The sequence below is a fragment of the Pollachius pollachius genome (genome assembly GCF_949987615.1).
Source record: "Pollachius pollachius genome assembly, chromosome: 13".
In the NCBI taxonomy this organism is placed as follows: Eukaryota; Metazoa; Chordata; class Actinopteri; order Gadiformes; family Gadidae; genus Pollachius; species Pollachius pollachius.
Window position 1 is genome coordinate 18325634 of NC_136946.1, and position 26564 is coordinate 18352197.

At 46.4% G+C, this 26564-nt stretch overlaps 1 protein-coding gene across 1 annotated transcript in view; it reads left to right on the top strand.

Moving 5' to 3' along the window:
• The window catches only part of kcnk9 (potassium channel, subfamily K, member 9), a gene marked incomplete at both ends in the record, with an annotated part of 27072 nt that extends 8623 nt beyond the window's left edge, over positions 1-18449 (top strand). The window contains one exon of the mRNA XM_079749404.1: positions 17437-18449. Coding sequence (XP_079605530.1) covers positions 17437-18449 — 1013 coding nt within the window. The remainder of the gene's footprint in view (positions 1-17436) is intronic.
• Positions 18450-26564: the final 8115 nt, after the last annotated feature.

Here is a 26564-nt window from a genome sequence, read left to right on the forward strand (position 1 = left end):
CTGGTCCAGAGAGGTGGAGCTGGTCCAGAGAGGTGGGCCAGGACCAGAGAGGTGGAGCTGGTCCATAGAGGTGGAGCAGGTCCAGAGAGGTGGAGCTGGGCCAGAGAGGTGGAGCAGGTCCAGAGAGGTGGAGCTGGTCCAGAGAGGTGGAGCTGGTCCAGAGAGGTGGGCCAGGACCAGAGAGGTGGAGGTGGACCTGGTCCGGAGAGGTGGACCAGGTCCAGAGAGGTGGAGCAGGTCCGGAGAGGTGGACCAGGTCCAGAGAGGTGGAGCTGGTCAATAGAGGTGGACCAGGTCCAGAGAGGTGGACCAGGTCCAGAGAGGTGGAGCAGGTCCAGAGAGGTGGAGCTGGACAGTGGACCCGGTTCAGCTCCGTCCATTTGGGAGGCAGTGAGCACCGCTTGGTCTTTGACACCACTGTGGAGTTGAATAGAATACTTTAAAGACAGCGTTTTTAATACAAAGTTATTAAAGCTTTTACTAAGCTTAAACTCTGATTTTAATGAATACACATCCAATCCACAATGAGCAGTATTTTTGACCCTTTCGGCCTTCCATAGACACGCGCACACTGCAGATGCGCACCGTGACATAACGTAACATAGCGATAATAAAGTTATCGTCCTTACGTTGCGTCTTTGATCAACAAATGGGATATCTCCCTGACTCAAAGCACAGCAGCACGTGCTCCTGAGTGCAGCTCTCATTAATGAGGGGCCTGGCATGCCTTCAGACCCCTCATTAACCTAACGAGCTGCACCTGTGCTCCCTCAGAGCCCAGCGACGGAGGCCCGGTGAGACGGCCTCCCGTCAGCCGTCAGCCGTCGCCCAACAACCCCCCACTGCTGCATGTTATATGTTTTAATCCCCGGGGAGATCCTGCGGCTCAAGCTTCAAATGCCTCTGCTGGTCCTGCTCTCCGCACCGTTAGGTGTTGTGTAGTGAGCAGCCCTCTGGAGTTGACCTGATGCTGTAGTTCTAGTGCATAAAGGGCCGGCCAGAACAGGCCTGGTCTGCCCACTGTCACCACCTCCCACCAGCAGTACTCTTCTGTCCCTCTCTCGCTTTTCTTTTGGTATTTCTGCACGCAACATGCCCTCCCACCTGTTCCTATCGCACCCGCTTTATTCCAATGGTGCAAGCTGGTGTGTGAGTGTGCGTGCTTGTGTGTGTTTGTGTGGTCTCTTTTTATGAGTTATTGCCGGAGAACACCGTAGCGCGAGTAATATCCATGCTGTTTTTATACCGGTTGTTTGTGTTTGCGTGTGTGTGTGCGTGTTTGTGCGCGTGGGTGTGTGTGCATATCCGTGCTTCTTCCTTTTAATAGAAGATTGGTGTCTGCGATGCTAAATGCTGAGCCCCGCGAGGACGTAAAACAAACAAAGTTATAATAGAGCTGTGGTAGCAGAACGTTGGCGTGGAGCACAAAGGCAAACAGACCCGCAGGCTACAGAACATAATGCTTGTAGCACCACCTGCAGTTTACATAACTAAATTACTTGTGTGTGTGTGTGTGTGTGTGTGTGTGTGTGTGGGGGGGGGGGCAGGGTAGGAAGCATATGTCTTTATGTACTTCAATGATCATCTGTCCAGGGTAATGATTGATCGATTTGGCTGCAGCTAAAAAACAAAATGACAACCTGTCGGAGGTTCGCTTGCTTAAAGCCATCACTTCAACCTGATCTCGGCCTGACACAACTCAGCACACTGCACCCAGTGTTCAATACAGTTAGTATTTCAATCGTTGTTCAGCTTGAGCTCGATGTTGAGCTGCGGGAGTTGGGTCAGAGCGGTGTGTAAAGGGGGCAACAGGCCCCTGCTCAGCCCATTGGTCCATGGTAACATTCTCCATGGGTGAAATGTGGCGTTCATAATCGTCGCCTCTCCCACTCAGCGTTCAAAGCAGACTTTCTGCAACAAATACGTTTGTGCCCACTTGCATTGGCGGTTTTAATCTGCTTTAATGTTTTTTTCTCATTAAATGTTGCTTACATCAAGCCAACAACAGTTCTGATGCCCAGAGCACATGTCCGCGTCGGGACTGAGGCGAGATATTGCTTAGAAATTTTTGCATCCAAAATAGCAGCCGGTAAACAAATGAAACATGGCGCCGCCACACTCTCACTGTGTGTTGTTGCTCTGTTCAAATAACAGCTCTTTTTTAACGGGTCGCAATACAAATATCAAACGTGTTCCTGCCTGGGCTTTGGTCTCAGGTTGTTCCCTCCAGAATGTGACTAGCAGTAGTACCGCGTATTACTGCTCCGCCGCCCTATACGACCACTCACTTTACGAGGTCCAGGAGGATTTAGAGGCACTCCAGAATAATGCTGTGTTCAACATGGTCAAACACTGCACTCAGCGGCCGTGGACACCGAGAGGGGAGCCGTAGATTCTTCTTCCGTGGCCATTAGCAGGTCATTGGTGACCCTGACCCCCAAGAGATGTTTTAGTGCTGCCGAAAGAATGAGCCTTACACAGAAAGAGAGAGAGAGCGAGAGAGAGAGAGAGAGAGAGAGAGAGAGAGAGAGAGAGAGCGAGCGAGAGAGACAGAGACCAAGAGAGCGAGACAAAGAAAGAGATTGAGAGCTCAGTTTTATTTTTGTTGTGCCTGAAGTCGTAGTACCATCCTGGAACATAGGACAAAAGAAAGAACGGTGTGGTCGGACACTGTAATCACAGGTGTCGGTATTGGAACAACCTGGGTAACCTGTTGGTTCAATAAGTAAAGGTTAAGCTGCATTCTCAGAGTCTATTGACAACATCTCCAGCAACGTGTCCAGGCCTGCCATGTTACCTCTGCTCATGGACCGGCGTCAGAACCCGGCGTTCTGAAGCCAAACAGTCCAGGGTCCACGCCAGAGGGCAGGGTTGTGTTGGGGATCGAACAGCAGACGCTGCCAGGCCGAGGAGGTCATTGATTTTAGTATTGCGCTGTCCTTCACAGTTCTTCGTTCATCTATTCTTGCGATTGCAACAAATGCGGGTCGATTCAACTTGAAAAAACGAGCTGGAACTACATGTCTATATTTGAATCCTTGATTAAAAGAATAAAGGCACATTTGAAGAGTTTGTGCGGGTCGAATTTATTAAGAAAATGCAGTTCCATTCTTCAATGGCTCCAGTAAGGATTACTCCAAGGATTGACTCCAGTAAGGAGGTGTTTCACAATAGACAATAGCATATTGCTTTGAGTAAAGAACAACTATGGGTAATTGTGCCTTCATCTATTTTAAATGTGTTAATCACAACAACAACCCGTGGACATGAACCAAGGCCGGGCTGGGAATCTCCTTATTTATTAATGTCTGCAGCAGACTACAAGTCTAGGTCATATGGCAGAGCGTCTCACCGTGTTCAGGCGGGGTAATGTCCGTACCTCCGGATAGACGATGAGTTTCATTACTGGGACCTATAGGGGGAAGCACGGGACAGGTCTCCAGAAGGGGACCGGAGACACGGGACAGCTCTCCAGAAGGGGACCGGGGACACGGGACAGCTCTCCAGAAGGGGACCGGGGACACGGGACAGCTCTCTAGAAGGGGACCGGGGACACGGGACAGCTCTCCAGAAGGGGACCGGGGACACGGGACAGCTCTCCAGAAGGGGACCGGGGACACGGGACAGCTCTCCAGAAGGGGACCGGGGACACGGGACAGCTCTCCAGAAGGGGACCGGGGACACGGGACAGCTCTCCAGAAGGGGACCGGGGACACGGGACAGCTCTCTAGAAGGGGACCGGGGACACGGGACAGCTCTCCAGAAGGGGACCGGGGACACGGGACAGCTCCCCAGAAGGGGACCGGGGACACGGGACAGCTCTCCAGAAGGGGACCGGGGACACGGGACAGCTCTCTAGAAGGGGACCGGGGACACGGGACAGCTCTCCAGAAGGGGACCGGGGACACGGGACAGCTCTCCAGAAGGGGACCGGGGACACGGGACAGCTCTCTAGAAGGGGAAGATACTGTTCACCGTTCAATGTTCACCGTTCAATGTTCACCGTTCAATGTTCACTGATTAATATTCACTGTTCACTGTTCACTGTTCGATGTTCACAACTCCTTTTTTGCTTTGAAATTCCAAAGGTAGTTAGAGTCATGTCAATCAGACCTGAAAGTTATGAAAATGGCACTAGACATAAAAATGTTAGATAAAAAATGTGGCCAATATGACATCCAAGATTGCATGTGTTTATGTGTGTGTGTGTGTGTGTGTGTGTGTTTGTTTATGTGTGTGCGTGCGTGCGTGCGTGTGTGCATGTATGTGTGTGCGTGCGTGTTTGTATTGAGCGACTGAGAAATCACATGCGAGATTCATCGTGTGTCCCACAACTTCCATCTCTACTCTCTATTCCTCTGAGGTAACGACAGAGCCATCAGCAATCCATACCCTGCCGACCTGAAGGCGGCTAATAATAATACATAAGCCTGACACACACACACCACTAATTGCTGCCCTTTAAGCTTATTGACACTCACACACTCTCTCAGCTGTTTATCACAGGGGACCATTTCCCTGTCTGACTGAGTAGGTGTTGCTTCTATAAATAGATCACCTTTTTTAAATGTGTAATGCGAACCCTTTGCCTTGCGCTCAATGACAGTGGACTGATTAAGGAATGACAACAAGGGTGTTCTTGCGAATGTATCAGCTCCAAGGGTATCGCTTTGGTTTCCGATACCACTCTCATGGAAAGTCAAACAATCGTCAAAATCATCCTTGACGCCGCAAGGCTTTGATAAAAGTGTGAAAGGACACAAATTATTCACAACAGCAAGAGGCGATATGACTGCACTGCTTATTCCAGGCCCCTCTCTCCTTTCAGGTCCAACCTGCCACCTGTTGCCATGTTAAATAGCTTCATACTTCCGACGTCATAACCTCATTCTTCCATGGACCTGATCTGCCGCCCAGGGCCGGCTCCTTGCTGACCGTCATCACCTAGCACTCTGAGCCCCCCGGGGTATGGGTCTCACTGCCACCACGCCACTGCCTCTCGCTCTCAATGGGGAACTCGGGGGATGAGGTATTTTGATGGAGTTGGTGGTGGTGGAGGTGTTGGTGGCGGAGGCGGTTGGGGATGTGAAAGTGTTAGAAGTGAGGGGGTGGTGGTTGTGGGGGTGGAGGTTGTGATGAAGTTGGTCGTGATGGAGGAAGTTGGGGTGGTGTAGATGGTGATGGAGCTTGTGGGGGTGGTGGGGGAGGTGGTGGCGATAGAGGCGGTGGTGGTGGAGGTCGTGGTGGTGGAGACGGAGTTGGTGGTGGTGGTGGGGCTGTGGTTGTGGTGGATGTGGTGAAAGCGGGAGGGGTGCTGTCGGCGGTGAAAGTGGTTCTGGTGGTGGTGGTGTTAAGTGGTGGTGGTGCTGATGGTGGAGGCGGTGAAAGTGGTTCTGGTGGTGGTGGTGTTAAGTGGTGGTGGTGCTGATGGTGGAGGCGGTGAAAGAAGTGGAGGAGGTAGTGGTGGGTTGGAGACGGACTGGAGGACAACATGCAATCTTCCAAGTGCAAGAAAGAGAGCACAAGACTTCAAGGGCTTCTCCCAAGTGTGTTTATGAAGAGTGTGTGTAGGGAGTGGGGTGGGGGTATAAAATTAGGCTCCTGGAAAAGCTCTTCCCCCACCCCCTCCCTCCCACAGCCATGAGTCACTCGAAACAATCCCTCCTAGCTAATGTTGGCGTTCCAGCCGGAGCGATGAGGGGGAGACGGGAGTGCTACCATGACGATGTGCTCATGATCTCCCCCCTTCCCCCGTGACTCATTGTTGTTGGGTATCGGTTTTGCGCAGCAGGTTTCCCTGTGTACGCGTGTGTGTGTGTGTGTGTGTGTGTGTGCGTGTGTGTGTGTGTGTGTGTGTGTGTGTGTGTGTGTGCGTGTGTGTGTGTGTGCGTGAGTGTGTGTGTGTTTGTGTGTGTGTATATGTGCTTGTGTTTTTGTTTGTATTTGTGTGTGTTAGTGTGTGTGTGTGTGTGTGTGTGTGTGTGTTTGTGCACACGCAGTTAACCGCACTAGATATCCGTGTGTATGTGTGTGTGTGTGCGCCCGGCCGTGCGCTTGACTTTGAGCATGAATCAGATGAGCCAAAACACTCATTATCCATCCTTGAGATTGATGAGTGCCTGGATCCACGACTCTGTTCTGTGATCATCATCATCATATTCCTCCTCGTTATGTGTTTATTTTCAAATTCAAATTAGTTCAGTAAACTAACCTCAACGGCTTATTAGTTATTAAAAAAGTAATTATCTCTTCAAAGAACGTGTTAGTCCTTAGATTATCACTTCAAGGCGCACACATAGAGACAGAAAAAGAGGAAATAAAACATGGAAATATGACATATGCCAAGAGACATAATAATTTTAATATTAGTAATGTGACATGGTGGAAGAAAGCTGAGACTTGATTTCTCCAGTGCATCTCTCTGACAGGACGTGACAGTGTGTGCAGTGCCTTTGGCTTACTGGAACTTTACTTTGCAGACCTGGAGTGTCCTGCTGGAAGTGTCACCTGAAAGCGGGGGAGAAATGCTGGGTGGGCGGGAGAGCGGGGGCGATTTGGTGTATCGGAGTTGATGTCGTAGGCAACTTTCGGGAAAACGTAAGCCTCATCATTTCTTGAGCAGAATGGTAACAGTAAGACACAGTCAAATGCTACAGGGAACTAATGCAGAACTTTTTTCTTTTCTCTTTTTTGTGTTTCTTACGAGTCACTATTGCCAATTACATAAGACATAAATGCATTCATATTCCTGCTTATTTTTACAGTTGTTTAGAGAAAGAGATGAAGGTAATACATTCATGTTCAATAGCAGAGGCCTTTTTTTGTGAAAGAAACATAAGCAAAATAGCATTGATGTGCGTTTGGATCGTGTGTTGCATTCAAATTTAAAGCTAGTTAAGGTGCTGTAGGTAACATTTAGGAGCTTTGATTGTTATTTGTTTGAAATTCCATAGCCATCGTCAGCTATTAGTGAGTACAAGTGAGAATATGGGTTTCGAGTTGACTATGCCTGCCTCTGTGAGACAATTTATAGAGACAGTTTAGACGGCTCCCGGCTTACTCCTGACCAATCAGGGCATCTCTTCCTTGGTTAGGGAATCCATCTTGCCCGTCAATCACGGTTGTGTGAAATTAAATATGTTCCAATGGTGGAGAAAGGGAGGGAGGGTGCACAGAGGGAGGGGATGTTTTTTACGTTATTGTTTAGTTTCAAAAATCTTGCTGTCTTCTGCTCTTTCCAGCAGTCTCTTTTTATAACTCTTGAATCACAGCTACAGCAGCTTTAAAAGGCAGGGTTCAGTGACAAGGGGACTTAGCGATGATACATTATACAATGATTCATAGGAGAAGCTCTGTTTATAAGGTCAATGACTGTAATGGTGGATTTCATCAGTCCAGCACCGTTAGGCCGACTGTATACAGGCGCCTCCACTCACGCAACACAAACCGAACCCACATGCTCAGTACCTGGAACGGCCTCCGACCAATTCATTGCCATCCTCCCCATCCGTCTCAGAAAACCAATGAAAACGCCTGTGTAAGACGAACCCCCCCCACCCAGAACTGCTTGTTCAGCATTTTAAAAACCACAACGTGCCAAAACATCACAGACAGCCGACCCAGCAGGTTTCCCATTGTAGCTGTCCAAGAAAATAAAATGAATGTCCGACGTCTAAGATGACGTTGTTCCCTTTTTTTTGTTGTTGCATTTTTCCTACTCTGCATTGCGTAAACTAAGAGCCCAATGTGGCGACCTCATGCCGAGGTACGGCTGTTTACCCTCGTTGCCATCGGCGTACGTAGATAAAACGTATATTGAAATGGCACACAGAGTCCCTGTTGCCCACAGCAAAAGAGACAACAGGCTCAGCCGAGCTCATCACTGCAATGTTCCGCAAGTCTTCAACTTGTTTTGAGAGCAGGAAGAAAGAAATACATTTCAACTGAGGACTTTCTGTGGCGGTTTGGAGAATAGGACCAAAATAAGTTCAGCACAGCTTGTTCTACTCAGTCAGTATGTGAAGACGGGAGTATAAAAATACATTGATTGTGAGCTTGTTGTACAAGCCCACTTCAGCAAGTAGAGGCTGTGATACGATGCATTTGCGGGGTATCTGTGGCCCATTAAATGTACGTGGGGACTGTCTGTCTCGGCATGGAGACAAACAGTTCTTAGTGTATAAGCTGTACTTTGTCGCAATCTATAGTTTGTTGTCAGAGCACAGAGAGAGCATGATTCCCTACTACTGCCCTACCAAAGGTGGTCAACAAGTCCTCTGCCCCCGAATCCTGATCAGTCTCTGAATTAAATAGACAAGGGAAAGGGCTCTGGGTCCCACAGATACTGCAGTTATCGAACAACTAGATGGACCTATATGTCACAGGGAAGGGGATGTGGGGGGACCCCAATTGTTGGGAATACCCCTGTTGCTGTTCAGTGATACCTGCAGTAAGAATTGGATTTGCCTAGTCCGTCCCCAGGTTCTGTCCAGCTCACACTGGACATGGTGTCCACCGAAGCTGAACTGTGTCAAAACCCATACCTGCTCGTTCCCTGTCTCTCTCTGGGTGGTACACTATGTCTCTGTGCCCCTCTATCCCCTGCATTGGCTTCCCTTGCACCTCCCAGGGCTGGAGAGGCACAGTGACTTAGTAAGGAGATAACTCGTTCATCATGCAGAGCATTGACGCTCACAGACAAGGGTGTCACCATATGTTGTAATAACGTCCCTGAAGACACATACAGGAGTTGGAACACAGCAGGTCTTTGCAACAAGAAGTGTTGGGGGGCGGAGTGGTTGGAAATATAAAATTTACATCATTATACTTTCTTTCGCAAAAGTCCTTCCAAACTTGGTTTATTTTGCTTCACTCTGGCAGGAAACGCCCTCCAAATCCACCTTCTTTCTGTGCAAAATGCTAAGCGTCACACCGCAAAACGAATGAGTTAACGTGTCTCGTACACCTCAATGGGCTCTTTTTATATAATACAATGATGAAGGATTATGAAGTAATACCACTCCTCTGTTATAAGACTGGATAAGACCCTGCAATAAATGCCTAGATCTCTCTGTGTTGTCTCTCTGCGAGGCCGTAGTATTAAACAACCCTTAACACTTGAGTTGAACAGAATAAATAGAATCCGTTAACCCCAGATGCTTTTAGTTAGGTCGGGGTATTTTGTTACTCAGACTGAGCCCTAAGGAGTTTCTCATTGGATGCTGCCTTAAAATAAAGGGCCTTCACTCTCAAGCTAATACTCTCCTTTCTGATCATTTCAAAGGAATCTCAGCTACGGATAAACCAGTAATTGGAATTACCTTGTCGTCGTGGTGAAATTAAAATGCACATCAACGATCCCTTCTTCACAATCAGGCAGAAGGGGGCTCCCGATGGACCCTAATCAGCCCCGGTATTAATAGGACGCTGGTGCATATTTGCACAATTCACAGAAAGCGCTTCAAAGGAGGTAGCCAAAATAGGACCCGTGCTGGATGCTAGGTGGTCTGCTCCATGTTTCCCTCTGACAAATTCAAAGCTCTCTGTGCACACTATGGCGTGCGGTGCCTTTAATTATTATTTAAGGTTTATTTGAATTGGGACGGATACAGAAACATAGACAAGCGTGAGATAGTCATCCAATGTTTGCATCATAGTATTTCTAGCCAAAGCTAATTTACAACACTTCCCTAATGTTCTTGGTTCTTGTGGGATTAAGTGTGATCGGGACTACCCCCTTTGAGAGGGTGAGGAATAACTCACAGGATGTGCGGTCGGACTAGACTGGGTAGCCTCGCCCATTCTGCCGGCGATTTGAGTTCGCCCTGCACAAGGGTCTGGAGAAGGGCAATACATTTCTTTCTGCTTCCGATACGTTTTTGCGGGAGCCAATCACCGAGCTGGCTTTTCCCCTTGGCGCTCTATTGGCTGGTTTAATACAATGACGACAGGGAAGCGACGGCAAGCAGCCAATCGCGTACAGAGTCAGTTGAACAAGGCTCGTTGATCACGCCTCTTTTGCTGAAGAAAATGACGGCAGCTTCCCCAGACCAACGTGCAATCTACGATTGAGCTTGGTCTGGTAATAGCCAGACTACGGTTGAATGGCTTCTGCTTTCTCCTAAGGACTATAAGGTGCTGGGTAAAGGGGATACCGAATACCTGTTTCAACCAGGTTAATTTCCACTGAAGCCAACGTTGAAACTAACTCATTTGTAACAAGAGTTGCAACTCTGCTTGAGTTGCACCGTCGTAACTTAAAGCTAGGGTGGGTAATTTTGGAGAAAACAGCGGTTGAGATTCCGTTGTGTTCTCTCTGGTCCCTCCCTGCCACGCCCTACCTGCTGTAGCTCCTCCCTCCGAACGTCAGTTATGCACGTTCATGTGAATTCAGTTACATTGATAGGAAGACGAAACACCATGTCCGATTCTCCTGCGCTTGCATGGTGTGGATGAAGTAGGGGATGTGAGGTTCTCATAACTGCCAAAACAGGTCAAGCACAACAGTGATTGGACAATAAAGAAAAACATTATCGGAATTTAAAAAAAAAATACATATATATAAACTTCACCTACATATAGCTGACTGGCTATTATGACAGTTTTGCCAAATATTACAGTAAAGAAATTACCCACCCTAGCTTTAACGTAAAGCCTGATTAAGCTCAATGCTAATTAGAATTTTGCTGTTTTAGTGATTTTCTCCTGAGTTGGGTCAATAAAACGGCAGTTCTACGCCTACATACGTCGTGCAATCAATATAGATCAACATCCCTTGAGCGATGGAGATGCTACAAATAAATAACCTCTGTATACTGTGAGAAATTAAAAAAATAATTGACTCACTGAATATACAGACAAATGAAATGAGTCGTGAGAACGTGAGATGTGCCGATACCTTCCATCTGTCAGGCTGTTCATCGGTCAGTTGATCAAAAATGCAGTTAATATCCACCGACCGAAAACACTAGGGGGGTGCATCTTGATTGTTCTTATACAAAGATGGTGCATGTATACAATACTACCATGAAGACGTAGCAGCTTATTACTTTATTTTCATTGTGAATTTTCTGTCTTAAATCTTTTAAATGATGTCATGTCAACCATTGGTGAGAAAGCTAATCTTATTTTACTCTGGAACGTACCTTAGATGGGCGCTCCAGGCAGCTGACACGTGTGTCAGTCTGATACTGCTATGTATTAAAAATGCATGCGGTCTACTTGAAAAGGTTAATCACTTCAAAATGTAGTACAGAGTTTATTTTTAATAATGAACTCAAGGCACGCACGCAGGTAGACACATACACACACACACCCTTATGAAACATCCATAATAAAATCACAAGATTATGACTTGCAGATTTTGTGTGGACCTGGAGGCACATAACATCATTGCATTTCAACCATGGAGACACAAGCACTGTTCTTGGGGAGATGGTTGAGAATTTTAGAATCCTAGTTTAATGTGCTCTATGTGTTTTGGTAGAGTTTAAGTGCCTAAACCTCAAATACAGGGTTATTGACTGTTATTCTGTTATGTTCTTACATTAATCGCATATAACCATGAGAGACAAGTGAGACAATAGGCAAAAGATTGCCAGGTCTTAAATAGTACCCAGTCACAGTCACACACTACCTCTTAACTAAACCATGGGTATAAATGCCTGAAGTACTTTTTTTCTGTTGTTTTGTCAACACACAAAATGTATTACTATGGATTAAAGACTCTCAGAATTTAGCATGTTCTTATATTGTTGTATAGTAAGTTAAAATGTTATCAAAGCTTTCCACAGGTGAGACAACAAGTTAATTTGCATATATTTGCATATTGGAAAGTGATACGTTGCTAGTGATACATTTTGTGAAATGAAATCACAACTTGGTAGCACCTGCACTCCACACTTCAGGGCAGAGGAGCTCTCATTCTTCAGTAAAAGAGAGTCTCAACAGTCAGCCTCTTTTTTTCACAAAGCTGGTGGAGTGTTACCAGTTGACTTCCAATCGACCTTGTATGGGTCTTGCTCCTTGGCCTGGTCCGTAAAAGGAGCAGACCCTTATAAGTGTTATAAATGACACCTGTGTTTGTCCCCAGTAGACGCCACTGTCAAAAGGGTCCAGACTGCTCAACATTCAAATGCAACACACTCCAAACAATTAAACCCTACAAATTGCACAATCCATAATGTTTTATAAAAATGGCTAATGCAGCATACACTTATATACTTAAAGTGATCAAGCTAATCCATCAGTTTGTATAGCATTCATAATTCAGCCCGTAGCCCAAGGCTATTGCCTAGATCAGCAGCTGGGCTAGCAGCTTAAAGTGACTTACTCTCTGCCACGCTGGCTAATTACTGCATTAGTCTGGTGATTTATGTCGTGGCGTTCACACCGTTCAGTACATACACCGAGCGCACACAATCGTTCACCTGTGCACACATATGCAACAAAAGCACCTGTGCATGACAGGATCCTGTTCTTGCAGAACAAATATGTCTGTTCCCTTGACAACGCGAGATAGCACAGTCATTATGACATGACAAACAGATTACACAGGCCACTGCTGTGACCACCAGCCAAGAATGCAATCAACAATAACAACGAGACAATTCAAGACGGCACAGAAAACAGCGGTGATGGCCAGGTCCTGTCTCTTCGGTGCCAATGTACAGCCAACGGCCATCATTTGTATACATGGCGGTGTATATGGGTAAAAACTGTGTTTGTTTGTGCTTCTGCTTAGTTCTGTCCACTGCCGGCGAAGTACCAGGTCTGTGAACCTATGTCATAACAAACAGTATTGCTACGGCTGTGAGTGTGAAAAAGTGTTGTAAAACACAATAGCAATAGCTATGACAATGAGTGTGTTTCGGACACAATATTTTTTATGTTTAAAATAGATTTCACCATGTCAGCTGTAGGCTAACTGTTTGTTGCGAATGAATGTGTTACCTTGGAAATATATCATATTATGCTGCCCTCTCAACGCCATTTCGAGTTCTCTCTCAGGTAGTAGTGACCTGTTTCACAAGTAAGTCACAGGTAACCACGAATCGAATTACATGTACAGTTTGATCGACTGCCGAATAATTCATTAATTGCTTATTATCGTGCACAAATGTTCACACCTCAAGAATCTGTAGGAATTTCTTTGCTCATTTGCAAGTAAAGGGCAGCGGTGGGGGGGATCAGGCGGACGGCAGACAGATGGATGATCAGAAGAACAAAATGCTTCCCAAGACTTTAATACACATGGTGTGAAGGGCTTTGTTAATCCGACAAACATATTCAGTTTTATGCAGTCCCTGTGCTTTCACCAAAATAACAGGCCCGTTGGGAGATGACTGATATACCAATATATGGCCATTTAGTAAAGAGTTTTATCCACAGTGAATTACAGGTGAGGATGAGAAGAACCAAATCATGCAATCAACATGAGTTCAAGTGCATAACATCATTAGGGTGCATGGGCGAGGCTCCAAAAACAAACAAATTGGAGTTTTTCTTGCCAGTGTGTATAACAAATATAGTCAAAGTTTAACCACAGGCTATTTGCAATTCGGATTCTGAAAATGAGACCAATTTGGCATTTCAAAAGGTCTGATTTCAGGCCAGTACATTCCATACAAAACCTCAATATATCCCCTGAACTTCCTTAAAGGTCCCATGGCATGCTACTTTATACCATGCGCTCTGTTTACAGTGGATATATCGCAATGGCGAGGCGCACACTAGCCTGGGTATACCCATGCTGCCTTGCGCGCAATTTCATTTTGCGCTGCTAGGCAGCCTGGATTCCATGGATCCGAATTTCGCCTGAGATAGGGAACCAATCACAGAAAGGGGAGGGACGGCAAGACGATAACGACGTCTGTTCAACACACCCATCGTCTTCTTCCTCATCGAATTTCTGTTGCTCTACATACGTCATCTGGTATAATTGATACGATTGGCTATGAGCTACGTACAGACTCATACGATAGACATTCGTAGCGCCCAATAAACGGCTCAGGGCAATCGTTAACCACGCCTCAAATACGAGAAAATGAGTTTGTGGTTCCCGGACCTCATCTCAATGTAGATTGAGATGACGCACACAGGCTTTAGCCATGTTCTGTAAATATTCTAGAACACACGGGAGTCCTGGAGCTCTATATCTAAATAATATCATATTATACATAGATATCTATATCATATAATACATATTATCACGGCCAAAAGCTGTATGAGCCTCCAGACGATATTATGAATCTCAAACGAACGCGTCGGGTTCTCCGACGTCTCTGGTTCTTCCGCTTCCACATCAATCTGAAGTAGACCGAACCGCGCGCTGCCTGCTGCCGGCTGCCCGCTGCCAACTGCCAGCCGGTGGTGCTTCGCAGCGGTGGTGCCTCGCGGCAACCGGCGGCAGGCAGCATGTCGCAGTTCATGTACTTCAGGGAGTCAAAGCCAAAGTTCCTTTCCCCCAATTCCTTCTCAACCATGGCTGAGATAACCCCAGCTAAAGTCTCGTTGTGGAAGTACAAGGGACGTCAAAGAACTGATGTGTTATGCGCCATAACACCATCAAAGGCGAGCAGAACACCTAGTGCTCGTTTTACACCGAATGCAAGTTTTAGCCACTGGGGGACCATAGGCAGGCTAGGGGAACTCATGTTTATGTTCGAAAACCTCATAAAGTGAGATTTTCATGCCATGGGACATTTCAAATATGTATTACACGTCAATGCTTTGCTGGTGTGAAACTTTTCAGAGAAAAACATTTTCCATGTTCTTCAGAATAATCTCAACCCTGCCGTTCTGTTGGCTGTTTTGATAACCTCAACAGCAGTTGACACTCCTTCACATTGCATCTTCTGGTCGGCATGTGCAAAGTTGAGCAGTCCTGGAGTGAACCCTATTGACTGTTTGAACCTTCATCTCTTTCTCTCTCTCTCCCTCCCCTCCTCCTTTCCTCTCAAACTCTCTTTCTCTCTCCCTCCCTTCGTTCATCCTCTCTCTCCCTCTGTCTCTCTCTCTCTCTCTCTCTCTCTCTCTCTCACTCTCTCTCACTCTCTCTCTCTCTCTCTCTCTCTCTCTCTCCGTCACCCACCCCCGCACATGCGCGCACACACACACACACACACACACACACACACACACACACACACACACACTCAGTCATTATGAATGCATAATAATAATAATTGTCAGTTGTGTATTGAAAAGGAATTTCCGTGGCTCCGCTCTGACGGCCGCATTGTGTTCAGCGGTCGCCCCCCTTTTTAGAGACTCGCTTAGAACTGGAGTTTATAAAAAGCTCTCGCGCATATCAACACGCGTGCTTGTGTGGGTGGAAGGAGTCCGTTGAGGGGAGGCCTTTACAGATCGATACTGCAAAGACTCACACAAACAAAAAACCTGACCAGGTTTGATCCGTGAACACAACAAACATAACCACTACAATCTTCTTGTGAAGAGCAGATATCGTAGGTAGGTAGACCAGCGCTGGTTGTGGGGGAGATACAAATGTCAGCCACACGCCGCTGGTAGTGTTGTTGTTTTTCTTTGGCTCTAGCTTTTAAGTTTGTTATTCACTATGGCCCGCGGAAGCACCTGACGGGAAAGAGGAGTGATCGATGAGTAAAAAGGCTGTACTTTTTCCTTTAACAACCTGCCAAAAGACACAATCTTTTTTAACACAAACGGTTTTGTTAACTCTTATTAAAAAAAGGAAATATGAAGTCTGGTTAAATTTCCGCTTGTTTGTCTTGAAATATATACTTACTAAATCAATGTATCGTCTCGTTCCTGCCTATTGTTACCCCGGCCCCCCAGCCTGTAGGAGTTCTTGTTGCTTGTGACTCAGCAGCAAGTGGCCTCCAGATAAAGTCTAATTAAGATAAAAGCCTTGCTGGCTCCTTCCTGTCTCCTCTATCAAATCCAATAGCTCCTTCTTTGGTTTTCTCGTCTCCTTCGCCACAGAGAAGACCACTTTTATTACACTAATCCTTCCAGCCAACGTCCGTTCTTGTAGTCATCCAGAGTCTAGTGGAGTCGGTCCGACGGGCCGCTTTTCGCCTGTTGCTCCACAATAACTCTCTCCCTGGAGATGATTCCCCCTCATATCTTAGTGTGTCTACAAGTGCACACGCAAGGATACCCTTTACGTACTGCTTGCTTGTGACCGTCCAAAAGAATGTCATGGCTTTAAAAATAGATCAATTGAATTAAAAAATAAACAATATGCTTGAAACGTAGCCTACCCATTGCAATTCCCTAGCATCATAAATGATGCGCTTCTATCAATATCATATCATATCATATCATATGATTGTTAATATTTCGTGTTTTGTTTCCATAAACCGGTCTTCATCCAACTATATTTTGAAACTATTTGGGATTCGTAATAATTGGCTTCCCGACCAACGGGTGGAGTCAATGCCATCAACACATCCTTATGGTTGCACTTGTACTGGACTTTGTGTCTGAACTCTGGTAAGGTGACACGCATTGGATCTCTCATTGGCTCAATTCCCTTTTTTTCATACATTCTTTGTACGCATCCAAATATTTTTGCATCTTACCTTTTCAGGCCTTCGTGTTTGTACATATCTTTTCAATATTCTATCAGTAAAATTTGTTTTATTGTTTCACTCAAATGCAATGTAGAGATCTGAATGTAAGAACAGCAGCGATGGCCGAGGTAGCGTAGCAGCTGTCTCTCCTGCTGATAGTGAATGCATAGAGAATCCTCTCTCTGCTCCTGCCACACAGCAGCCGTCTGCAGCAGCTTGTTTGACTGCTTCATGACCCGCGCGGTCAGACCCACCCTCGTGTCAACGCTGTGAGCTAGGTTGCAGAACTCAGGAACCCAGAGTCTTCCACGGTGCCTCTTCGCTCTCGGGTCCCCTCATCCTGGGCACTGCTAGTGTGGATGGAGTGACGGGGAAGCCATCCAAGAGTAGCTTTACTCCCTGTGCCTTGTGAACAGTAGAACCGCCAGCCCCATTGACCAGCGGTCTGGCGCCATAGATCTGGCCTCATGTTACATTCAGGGTACTCTGAGAGAGCTGTTGCCTCATTAATATTCTTACAGATCTAATTTTAGTCGAATAATCTCAAATCTGATTAAACTAAAGTACACATTGACTTCCACTAATCATGTTGCTGGAGGGTTTTATTTCTAAGCTCGTAATTAGTGATCCCAACACAAACATGTAAGAAAACAGTAAACATTTCCCAATGGGAAGTGTCTGTAAAGGCACCTGTAGAGCTGCAGTTATTTAAATCCCCTTATGAAAGCTTCATCACAACAAACGAGTTTCCCTTCTGAAAGAATATCTCTGTTACAAAACAGAAGACAAGGCAGCACTGCCCCTTCAGTCGTTGGTTCCCCATCACAGGCTCTGACCCGTCTCCAACGACCCTCTTTCGCCTTGTGTTTGTGTCCTCCAGGTTACGGCCACGCCGCCCCGGGCACCGACGCGGGCAAGGCCTTCTGCATGTTCTACGCCGTCCTGGGCATCCCCCTGACGCTGGTGATGTTCCAGAGCCTGGGCGAGCGCATGAACACCTTCGTCAAGTACCTGCTGAAGCGCATCAAGAAGTGCTGCGGCATGAGCGTCACCGACGTGTCCATGGAGAACATGGTGACGGTGGGCTTCTTCTCCTGCATCGGCACGCTGTGCGTGGGCGCCGCCGCCTTCAGCCACTACGAGGACTGGAGCTTCTTCCAGTCCTACTACTACTGCTTCATCACGCTCACCACCATCGGCTTCGGGGACTTTGTGGCGCTGCAGAAGAACCGCGCGCTGCAGAAGAAGCCGCTCTACGTGGCCTTCAGCTTCATGTACATCCTGGTGGGGCTGACGGTGATCGGCGCCTTCCTCAACCTGGTGGTGCTGCGCTTCCTCACCATGAACAGCGAGGACGAGCGCCGTGACGCCGAGGAGAGGGCCTCACTGGCGGGCCACCGCAACAGCATGATCATCCACATCCAGGAGGAGCCACGGCCGCACGACGGCGGAGGCGGAGGCGCCGGGGCGCGGCTGGGGCGGCGACGGAGGAGACCCGCGGACCTCCATCACCCCCGCCAGCAAAAGCACCAGCAGCAGCAGCAGCACCAGCAGCAGCAGCAGCAGTACCACCCCACGGAGGTGATGGACCTGCAGTCGGTGTGCTCCTGCATGCACTACCACTCGCCCCCGGAGTTCGGCAGCTCCGGGGGGGGCGAGGGCGGAGGAGGCGGGCGGATGGGGGGTCTGGGCTGCGGCTTCACAAACCAGAACTCGTTCAGCTCGCAGCTGAACCCAAATCGGTACTTTCAGTCGGTGTCGTACCGGATCGAGGAGATCTCACCCAGCACGCTGAAGAACAGCTTCTTCCCGTCACCCATCAGCTCGGTGTCGCCCGGCCTCCACAGCTTCACGGACCACCGGAGGCTCATGAAGCGCCGGAAATCCGTCTAGACTGGCGCGTGGACACACACACACACACACACACACAGGTACACACGCACACACACATTCACACACATACATGCACTCACACACACAAACCCACACATGTGCACGCAAAGAGAGCGAGAGGCTGACCATTTAGCTTCCTGTGTTCTGCACACTGGGTCAAACATCTCTCAATGCTGCTCTTTGCCAATTCTTAGTTCAGCCCCCTTTTTCCCTTTTTCCTGTGGGTGTGTATAATAGACGATGAGTGGGTATCGGAGGGGACCGCGGAGGGCCGGGCACGCAGATGCCACGCAGAACTTGTGTTTATTTTCTAAGGGACGCCAAGCATGACGCATGGATTTCTATTTTTTCTACAAAGGGTTTCGTTGGAAAAAGACATAACAAGGTAACAGACAAACAACATGAGCTACCAGACCTTCCTAGTTTACTACATTGATATATTTCCATGGTTACCAAATGATGCACACTTTGGAGACATTTTGGAGAGATGCTATTTTTCAAAACGGAGACACTGACCCGAAGTATCCTGGTTTCACTTTAACTTGAAAATAAATGAATAAAAGAAAGTTATGACTATTATTTTATTTTCAAAAGCCTCACAGCAGACAGAGAATTGAATATGATTCAGCATCAGGTATTGTTTTCTATGAGCAATCATACTTAGGAAAATGTTTTAATACTTAAATGGGAATTTTACTTAATAACCCTTTTTCTGGGGTCATTTTCACACCTATCTGGGCTTTTGTGTGCCCCCAAGGTTGTGTTAAGATTGCTTGATTCGATATTAAGATATATATACATAAGATGTATAACTGTATTATTATTACCCCCCTACCCCTGCCTCCATCCAATAGAAGCGCATTCAACCTCAAACTCAATGTTAGACTGCTTCTTATTGTCCTTCAAATGAACGTGTTAACCCTTAATCTTCCGATTAGTTATCTCATTATATTAATTTTTTTAGGCTGTTAAGCCGAAATCAAAGAAGAAGAAAAAATTTAAAAGTTATGCTTCAACAACAAAGACGCAGGTAGGTTGGAAAATTAGCCCAGAAGTGTTACGAAGTGAAATTCCCTTTAAGGCCACAACTTCATGCCAAAATATTGTTTCCAATATGAGCATGTGCATTCGATGTCATTCAATACTCGTGCCATGATGATTTGTGACAAATTTTTTTGTACTATATTATACTTTATTTATTTATTTCACAAAACTGCAAATGTAGGAAGAACGCTGTCTAAGAGTCTTAAATGTCTTGATTTGAAGGATCATACTGGCTTTGTTGACTTTTCCTCTCTCCTAAAAACGGCTGTACACATTCAGAGCAGAACTTGTTATGGATACAAGAGTTAACTATATCGAGAGTAAATATATGTCCTCTGAGGTAAATATAAACATCTTGCTATGAACTCCTATGATCTATGATTCGATTTTCAGCAATTATAGACCATTGTATGTGGGTCCTTTTGTCAGATTTCTGTGATGCAATATGTGACGCATGCAATTGAAAGCTGACCCTCCCCAAAGTCAGGCTTAACGGCTTACAAGATGGGACCATTGTTTATTGCAACGCAACATATAGCCGCCTTATTATTTATTTGATACCTTTTTATTGAATAGCCATGTTTGATAACCAGGATTTCAGGATGTAAACAATCAGCACACGTTCCAAGCCATGAGGGGAATCAGCCTGATATTATACTGAGCTCTAGAATGGGACTGGGATTATTCGCATGTCACTCAAAAAATGAGGAAAAGGCTTAAAAGCAACACTATGATCCTTTAAATTAATCTAAGCTATGGGAAGGAGAAGGAGACTTTAGAAAGCACCCAACGCCTTCGAAAGCGCTGTAATGCATGTCCTCTGTATGTGTAACATTTTATGGTGACTGGCTAGTAATACAAATGCTTTTCAGACTTTCTTAAAAACCTATTGGCTGATTTTCTCAAAAATAACTAAGATCTTTAAATCCAAGCTCCACGGTTATGTATAAAAAGGGCACGGCATTGTTTTATCATTACCTTTATGGCGTTAACTGTTTTCCGATGCAAATGATTCCGTGTGGTGTAATCCATCCATTGGTTTAATGAGCCTTGTGTGGTCTGAATTCCTCTCGCAAGCTCACGAGTGTCTTCATGCACAATAGTTCAATAGGAAAGGGAAGAGATTTGTCTAAAAAACAGTGTAATAACACTAGAGATGCTCCGTTGGTTGGGAGGGTGTTTTATAAAACCCTTGAGCCAATGAGATGACTGCCTCAGGATTTCCGAGGTTTTGTTAGCCATTACACATTATTGAAGAAGGTTCCCTGCTTCTGCAAGCTTGTGACATGAACGTCAGGCCACCTGAGATCGGGAATTGAATGATTCATTATATCTATTTTTTTGGTTTGTGCCCAAAAACAACTCAACTGCGTTGAATTAAACAAGACAAGTAATATAAGACATATTTCCAAGAGAAAGATTGCTTGAGATGCATCATCTCACCTCCACTTACTTGTGTATGATCTGGTTTTATAAGCCAGTTTTCTCTTTGAGAGGCTAAAGCAGAACCAATACACTGATACATACATCTAGCAATGACGTGTCCCTACAGTGACAACTGCTGTCACCCCGTCCCCGAATCAGCATTGAACAGCGTCTGCATCGGGGGGCTCCAGCATGTTGGCATCACTGAGCACGCAGGTCACGCAATGGCAGATTTCATAACTTAATGTTCACTGGCGGTGTCCGGTTTGATTAAACAATGTCTCCACTAACGTTATGAATTTCAGAAAAGCTCATCAAGTGACTCACAGTATTGTTGGTTCAAAATACCCCAAAGGTCCCATTCTGTGTTGACAAAGGAACGACAAAGCTTTGTGCCTACAAGCATTGTTTCATTATTGGAACTGTACCGGCGTATCTTAATATACTGTACAATATGTTAATAACAGTCTTTGGGATAATAAGAAAAAAGGCCTTTTCGTGGCCGAGATGCATATGTATTTTTACAAACATTTTAGCATATGTGCCTTTAGGAAACAGCGTTCAACGTTTCTACAGATGTGGCACATTTATAGCAGCTACCGGTCCTTTCGTGCTTTAAGCTAAACTCATCCGATTGGCTGTTGAGGTCTAGAATCACCGATAATAGCTATTATGAGTTATTACTAGCGAACAATCCTTCCTAATAACACGAGTAGAGGTGGTTGACGTAGACACGGACAAGCAAGTTAATGTATTTAAAAAAACAAACGAAAAACAATGACGAAGAAAACCCAGGAGCCTATTCCACCCATGAACACCTGTAGACTCCAACACACCAACCGAACCAAAGCAGACATTTATTTATCGTATTTATAAGAAAAAACAACGAAAAAACATGGCCGAGCTTTTCAAACCGTAAGTGTACGGCGTTTAACTGTGCCATAAGATGACCATTCGGGCATGTCCTCGTGCCATAGCGCTAGCTGCCTGTGGAACCCATTGTCGGTGGGTTCCGTCGTCTGTTGTTCGGCGCGCAGGCGTCGCCCTATCGGGGAATGTATTAGCCATAACGAATCCCAGAAAGAACAGCTTAGGTCTCCCGTGTGTTCCTAGCAGCAGCAGCAGCAGCATGTTGGATAGTGGGACTATGTTTTCCCTACCTTCTCCCTCCGGAGAGGAGCCAAGACAAGCTAAGCGTGAACCATGAAAGGCGTCACACATAGCTATACACAGTTCTTAGAAGAGCCCTTCTGTTGACTCAGGGCAGGACACTGGGGATGCGGTCAGAGGCACACTTAATTATTTAATTGTTTTCTCTGCTTGCGCGATGCTGTTTGTCATTAAACGGTACATCTAGGCAAACTGGATTTGAACTCTGATGGTCACAGGTTGTTACTCATTGTTGTTGTCGTCGTCCCCCGCCCCGCCCCCCCTCCCAAACCATACATTTATGGAGTAGCGTTCGCCCCCCCTCCCGAGGTGAAAATGACACACACACACACACACACACGCCCTTGCCCTGTATTTTTTCTAACAGGGACGAAGAGACATAAATTGCACTGCTATCTGTGTAATACGATATTGTGTGAGAGGCTGCTGGGTTCCTGATCTGTTATTATCCCCAAATCGTCAATTGATTTTTTTTGTTGTTTTTTGGGGGGGGTTGTTTTAATTATCTTTGCAATAGGTTGTGTTTTTCTCCGTTAAGTCTGATGAACAAAATGGATTTGTAACCATGATGTTTCTCAGCGGTGGTAATAGCGGAGTGCGTCGTTGGGATCTGACGGACCCAATCGAACCGGTAGACATTTGGCTGTCGGCTTTTTCAAATCCCTATGATGTCTCCACGCGGAAGGCTGTCCGTGTGGCTCCGCCCACTCTCCATACACCCCAGGAAACACAAGTCAAGAAAATGTCCCGAAAGCGCAAACGAAAATTCTTAATTTTTATGTTTTTTGTTTGTTTCTTTATTTTTTTTCTATTATTTTTTGTCCTTTTTTCTGTGTATGTGCATGATTTTGTGTTGATGTCTCGCTGGGTCACATGACCTGGGTGAAGCCATAACACACTTGAATAAAAAAAGAGCCTCCTTCTAACATTGCTGGCTTGCGTCTCTGCTCTCCATACTCTTTGGTCTCCACTGTTCGGTCCTAGACTTTAGCGGAGGGGAAATAACAATTGCTTTAACTGTCTTTGAGGGAGAGAAAACAACAATTTCACTGGTTTCAATTGTTTGTTTTCCGGCTAAGAGGGTGCTTGTCCTTGTGTGTGGCGACATGCCGGGTATAGTCCTTTAATGTTGGACCACAGACACGCACACACACACACACACACACACACACACACACACACACACACACACAAACAAACACACGCACACACAACCTCACACACGCACACACACACACACAACCACACGCACGCACACACACACACACACATAGTGTGTTGCGTGTGGGGGGGTATGTGTGTGTGTGTGTGTGTGTGTGTGTGTGTGTGTGTGAGGGAGAGAGAGAGAGAGAGAGAGAGAGAGAGAGAGAGACATTTTGACAGCAAAATAGCGTCTCACGCCCATACATCGTTCCTCTATCGCCCGAAGTGGCTCGCGGACAGCAGTGTGCAGCTGGATCTTCAGGTGGAGAAAGCATGAGTGCGCATTCAGCATCCCCTCTCTCTCTCTCTCTCTCTCTCTCTCTCTCTCTCTCTCTCTCTCTCTCTCTCTCTCTCTCTCTTAAATCCCTTCTCACACCTCAGTAATTACACTGTCAGAGCCGCCGACGTCAGGGATCGCAGAGGGCGACACAATAAGAACAGTGGCGGAGGGGCGTCTCGCGGCGCTAAAGCCTGTAATTTTGCATCTTAAATGATCATGTGAGCGCGGGCAAATTGTTGTGCAGCGGGAGCGTCTCAACATACCCATGATATGACGGAGTGTTGCAATAAGCAGGTGCGGCTCCTCACGAGCAGCCTGCTCCGCTCCGGTGGTTTCGGGGGAGAGAGAGAGAGAGAGAGAGAGAGAGAGAGATAGAGAGAGAGAGAGAGAGAGAGAGAGAGAGAGAGAGAGAGAGAGAGAGAGAGAGAGAGAGAGAGAGAGAGATACCAACTCCTACAATGGAGAACTTTAAACTTTTATGTCGTAGCCTTATCTGAATGTTTTTTTTTTCTGTGCGTGTGTGTGCGTGTGTATGCGTGCGTGCGTGTGTGCGTGTGTGCGTGTGTGTGTGTGTGTGTGTTCTTGTTTCATCTAGAGTCCAGGAGGCAACACGTGCAGTTCAATCTGGAACAATCTAGTTTAGAAAGAATAAATGAGATTGAAACAGATGTACGATGGCGCTGACACAGTCAATACCAATACCGAATCATTGTCTTATTAATGCCGTCTCAGGACATTGGAACAGTAGTGCTCCGATTGCATGTGTACAACTGTGCAATATTGAATATCATCTTGCGTCCTTCACTCAATTATAAAGGATGACTGCAGTAATTGGAAATACCTTTCGGTATTTTCGGCATGATTATTATTTACATAATCATATTACAATTCACTGAAAGATGTGACGTATGTGAGAAACACTCTTGCTGTATCTCATGTAAGTAATCTATATATCATTTAGAGAGTAGCCCATAGTGTTAAAAAACGTACGTGTATCAATGGAATTGGAATTCATCTCAGATTTCATGGACTGCCATGTAATCGACCTTTTTTGCTCTCATTTCCCTCTTCCCATATTCCTTTCAATCTGAATTTGCCTGAAACAATGACATTGCTCGATTTCAACACTTCTACAGGACAATATGAAGGGGCGGTGTACCGCTCTATCGGTATATACCGCCATCTAGCGGCTAAGTATCAGAGTACACTGAAGAATTGCACCCATGGTAATGCAATCTAACAAACAGCCCTTAACTACATTCATTATATGCATTTCATAGGAGATAATCTATGAAATTAAATTGCAGAAAAGGGATTCAACAATCCATTAAAAGTAGTAAAAAGGTTTGTGGCTAATACCTGCTTCCCCTTAATTGGATTAGAGATGATTAGAAGATCACCCCCTCCTGCTCACTGACCCTAATCTCTGTAATAAGTGTAAAGCCTTTAAACGGCCTCCCAGCTGCAGTGACATTGCCCGCAGCCAAGCAGTACGCAGCAGATGCCCAAACAAACACCGACAGCATCCACATCAACTTCCACACCAGCATCTTGTTCTTTTCTCTCCACCACATTGAGGGTCGGGTAGGGGGGGGGGGGTCAGCGGGATGATTCAACATCAGAAACCCAAAGAAGTCCATGGCCAAACGGTGAGTAGCCCATCTCGCATCACACGACAGTAGTCAAATTGTCCTTTGGTGGTTAAAAGTATGTTGTAAATATGGCTATATAGATGATTATTGGAGGAACCGGTCGGAGAACAAAAATGGTAAATCGACTGCATTTCTACAGCGCTTTTCTAACCAGAGGCCACTCAAATCGCTTTGTAATATTGCCTAACTTACACACATTCACACACCGACGGCAGTCCACCATGCAGAGCGGTTAGTGTGCTTGCTCACGTACACCTTGACACTCAGCTAGTAGGAGCCGGGTTTCAAAATAGCAACCTTCTGGTTACCAGTCAACCCGCTATACCTCCTGAGCAACTGCCACCCATTAGTAGAAACATGATGAGTAGTTTGGCTGATGTTCCGTTGTCTTTCAAAAAATATAGACTAATGGGGGAATATGAGAACGCTAAAGTGGACCAGAGTACATTGAAGTTTGATTGAATTGATTTAGAAAAGCATTATGATATAAAAAGGCTATTCCTTTATTTCGTTCACACACTGGAATTCATATTTTCGGTTTTACGTCCTGTTTGTATTTAAGTTCTCCCTTAACCACATGATGTTAAATCGATAATGTTCATATCTTCTGAGAGAAATTCCCTCTCATATAGTGTTCCTTTCCTTAGAGCAGTGGTTCTCAAACTGTGGTACCACTGGTGGTACTCCACAGTTTGAGAACCACTGCCTTAGAGGATTCACAAATTCAGTGCTAAGAAACATCTCTCTAGCCATAGCTTGTAATGTGGTGTCTGTGTCCATTCTGTCTCTCATGTTATATCTCTTTTGTTCAGGCCTTGGCCCCTTCACGGCCAGAAGACCCTTTGACCCCCTCAGTTAAAAATACCACCACCATGCACCTCAGCGGTCGCAACTTCACACTCCAAGCTAAAAATGGCCGCCATTCCAAAACACCTGGTCTCCACTCGTCAGCGGCGGCGGAAGAGGCTGCAGCTCGCCTTACGTCTGCCGCACACTCCCAGCGGGACTCGTTACCAATCAGGTCCCCGGCTCCTCACCCTGAGGGGACGGGAGGGGACGTGGGGCCCCTCCCTTTGAGGCTGGCCCCCCTGAAGCTGGCCCCCTTGCAGCTCCCCAAGGAGAAAAAGAAACCCACGGACAGGCAGACCTCTGGCAGTGCCCGAAAGAAGGCCCTGAAGAGCCCGGCCCCGTTGTCGGCCCCCGCGGAGTCCGCCAAGGACTCGCAACGGCCCCTCGGGAACCGTGTTGTCCAAGCGGGGCCCCCTGACCGGCCCCTCCGCGGGGACATGGTGTGCCGAGGGGCCACCATGCACACAAAGCCCTCCCCTCCTTCGTCCTCGG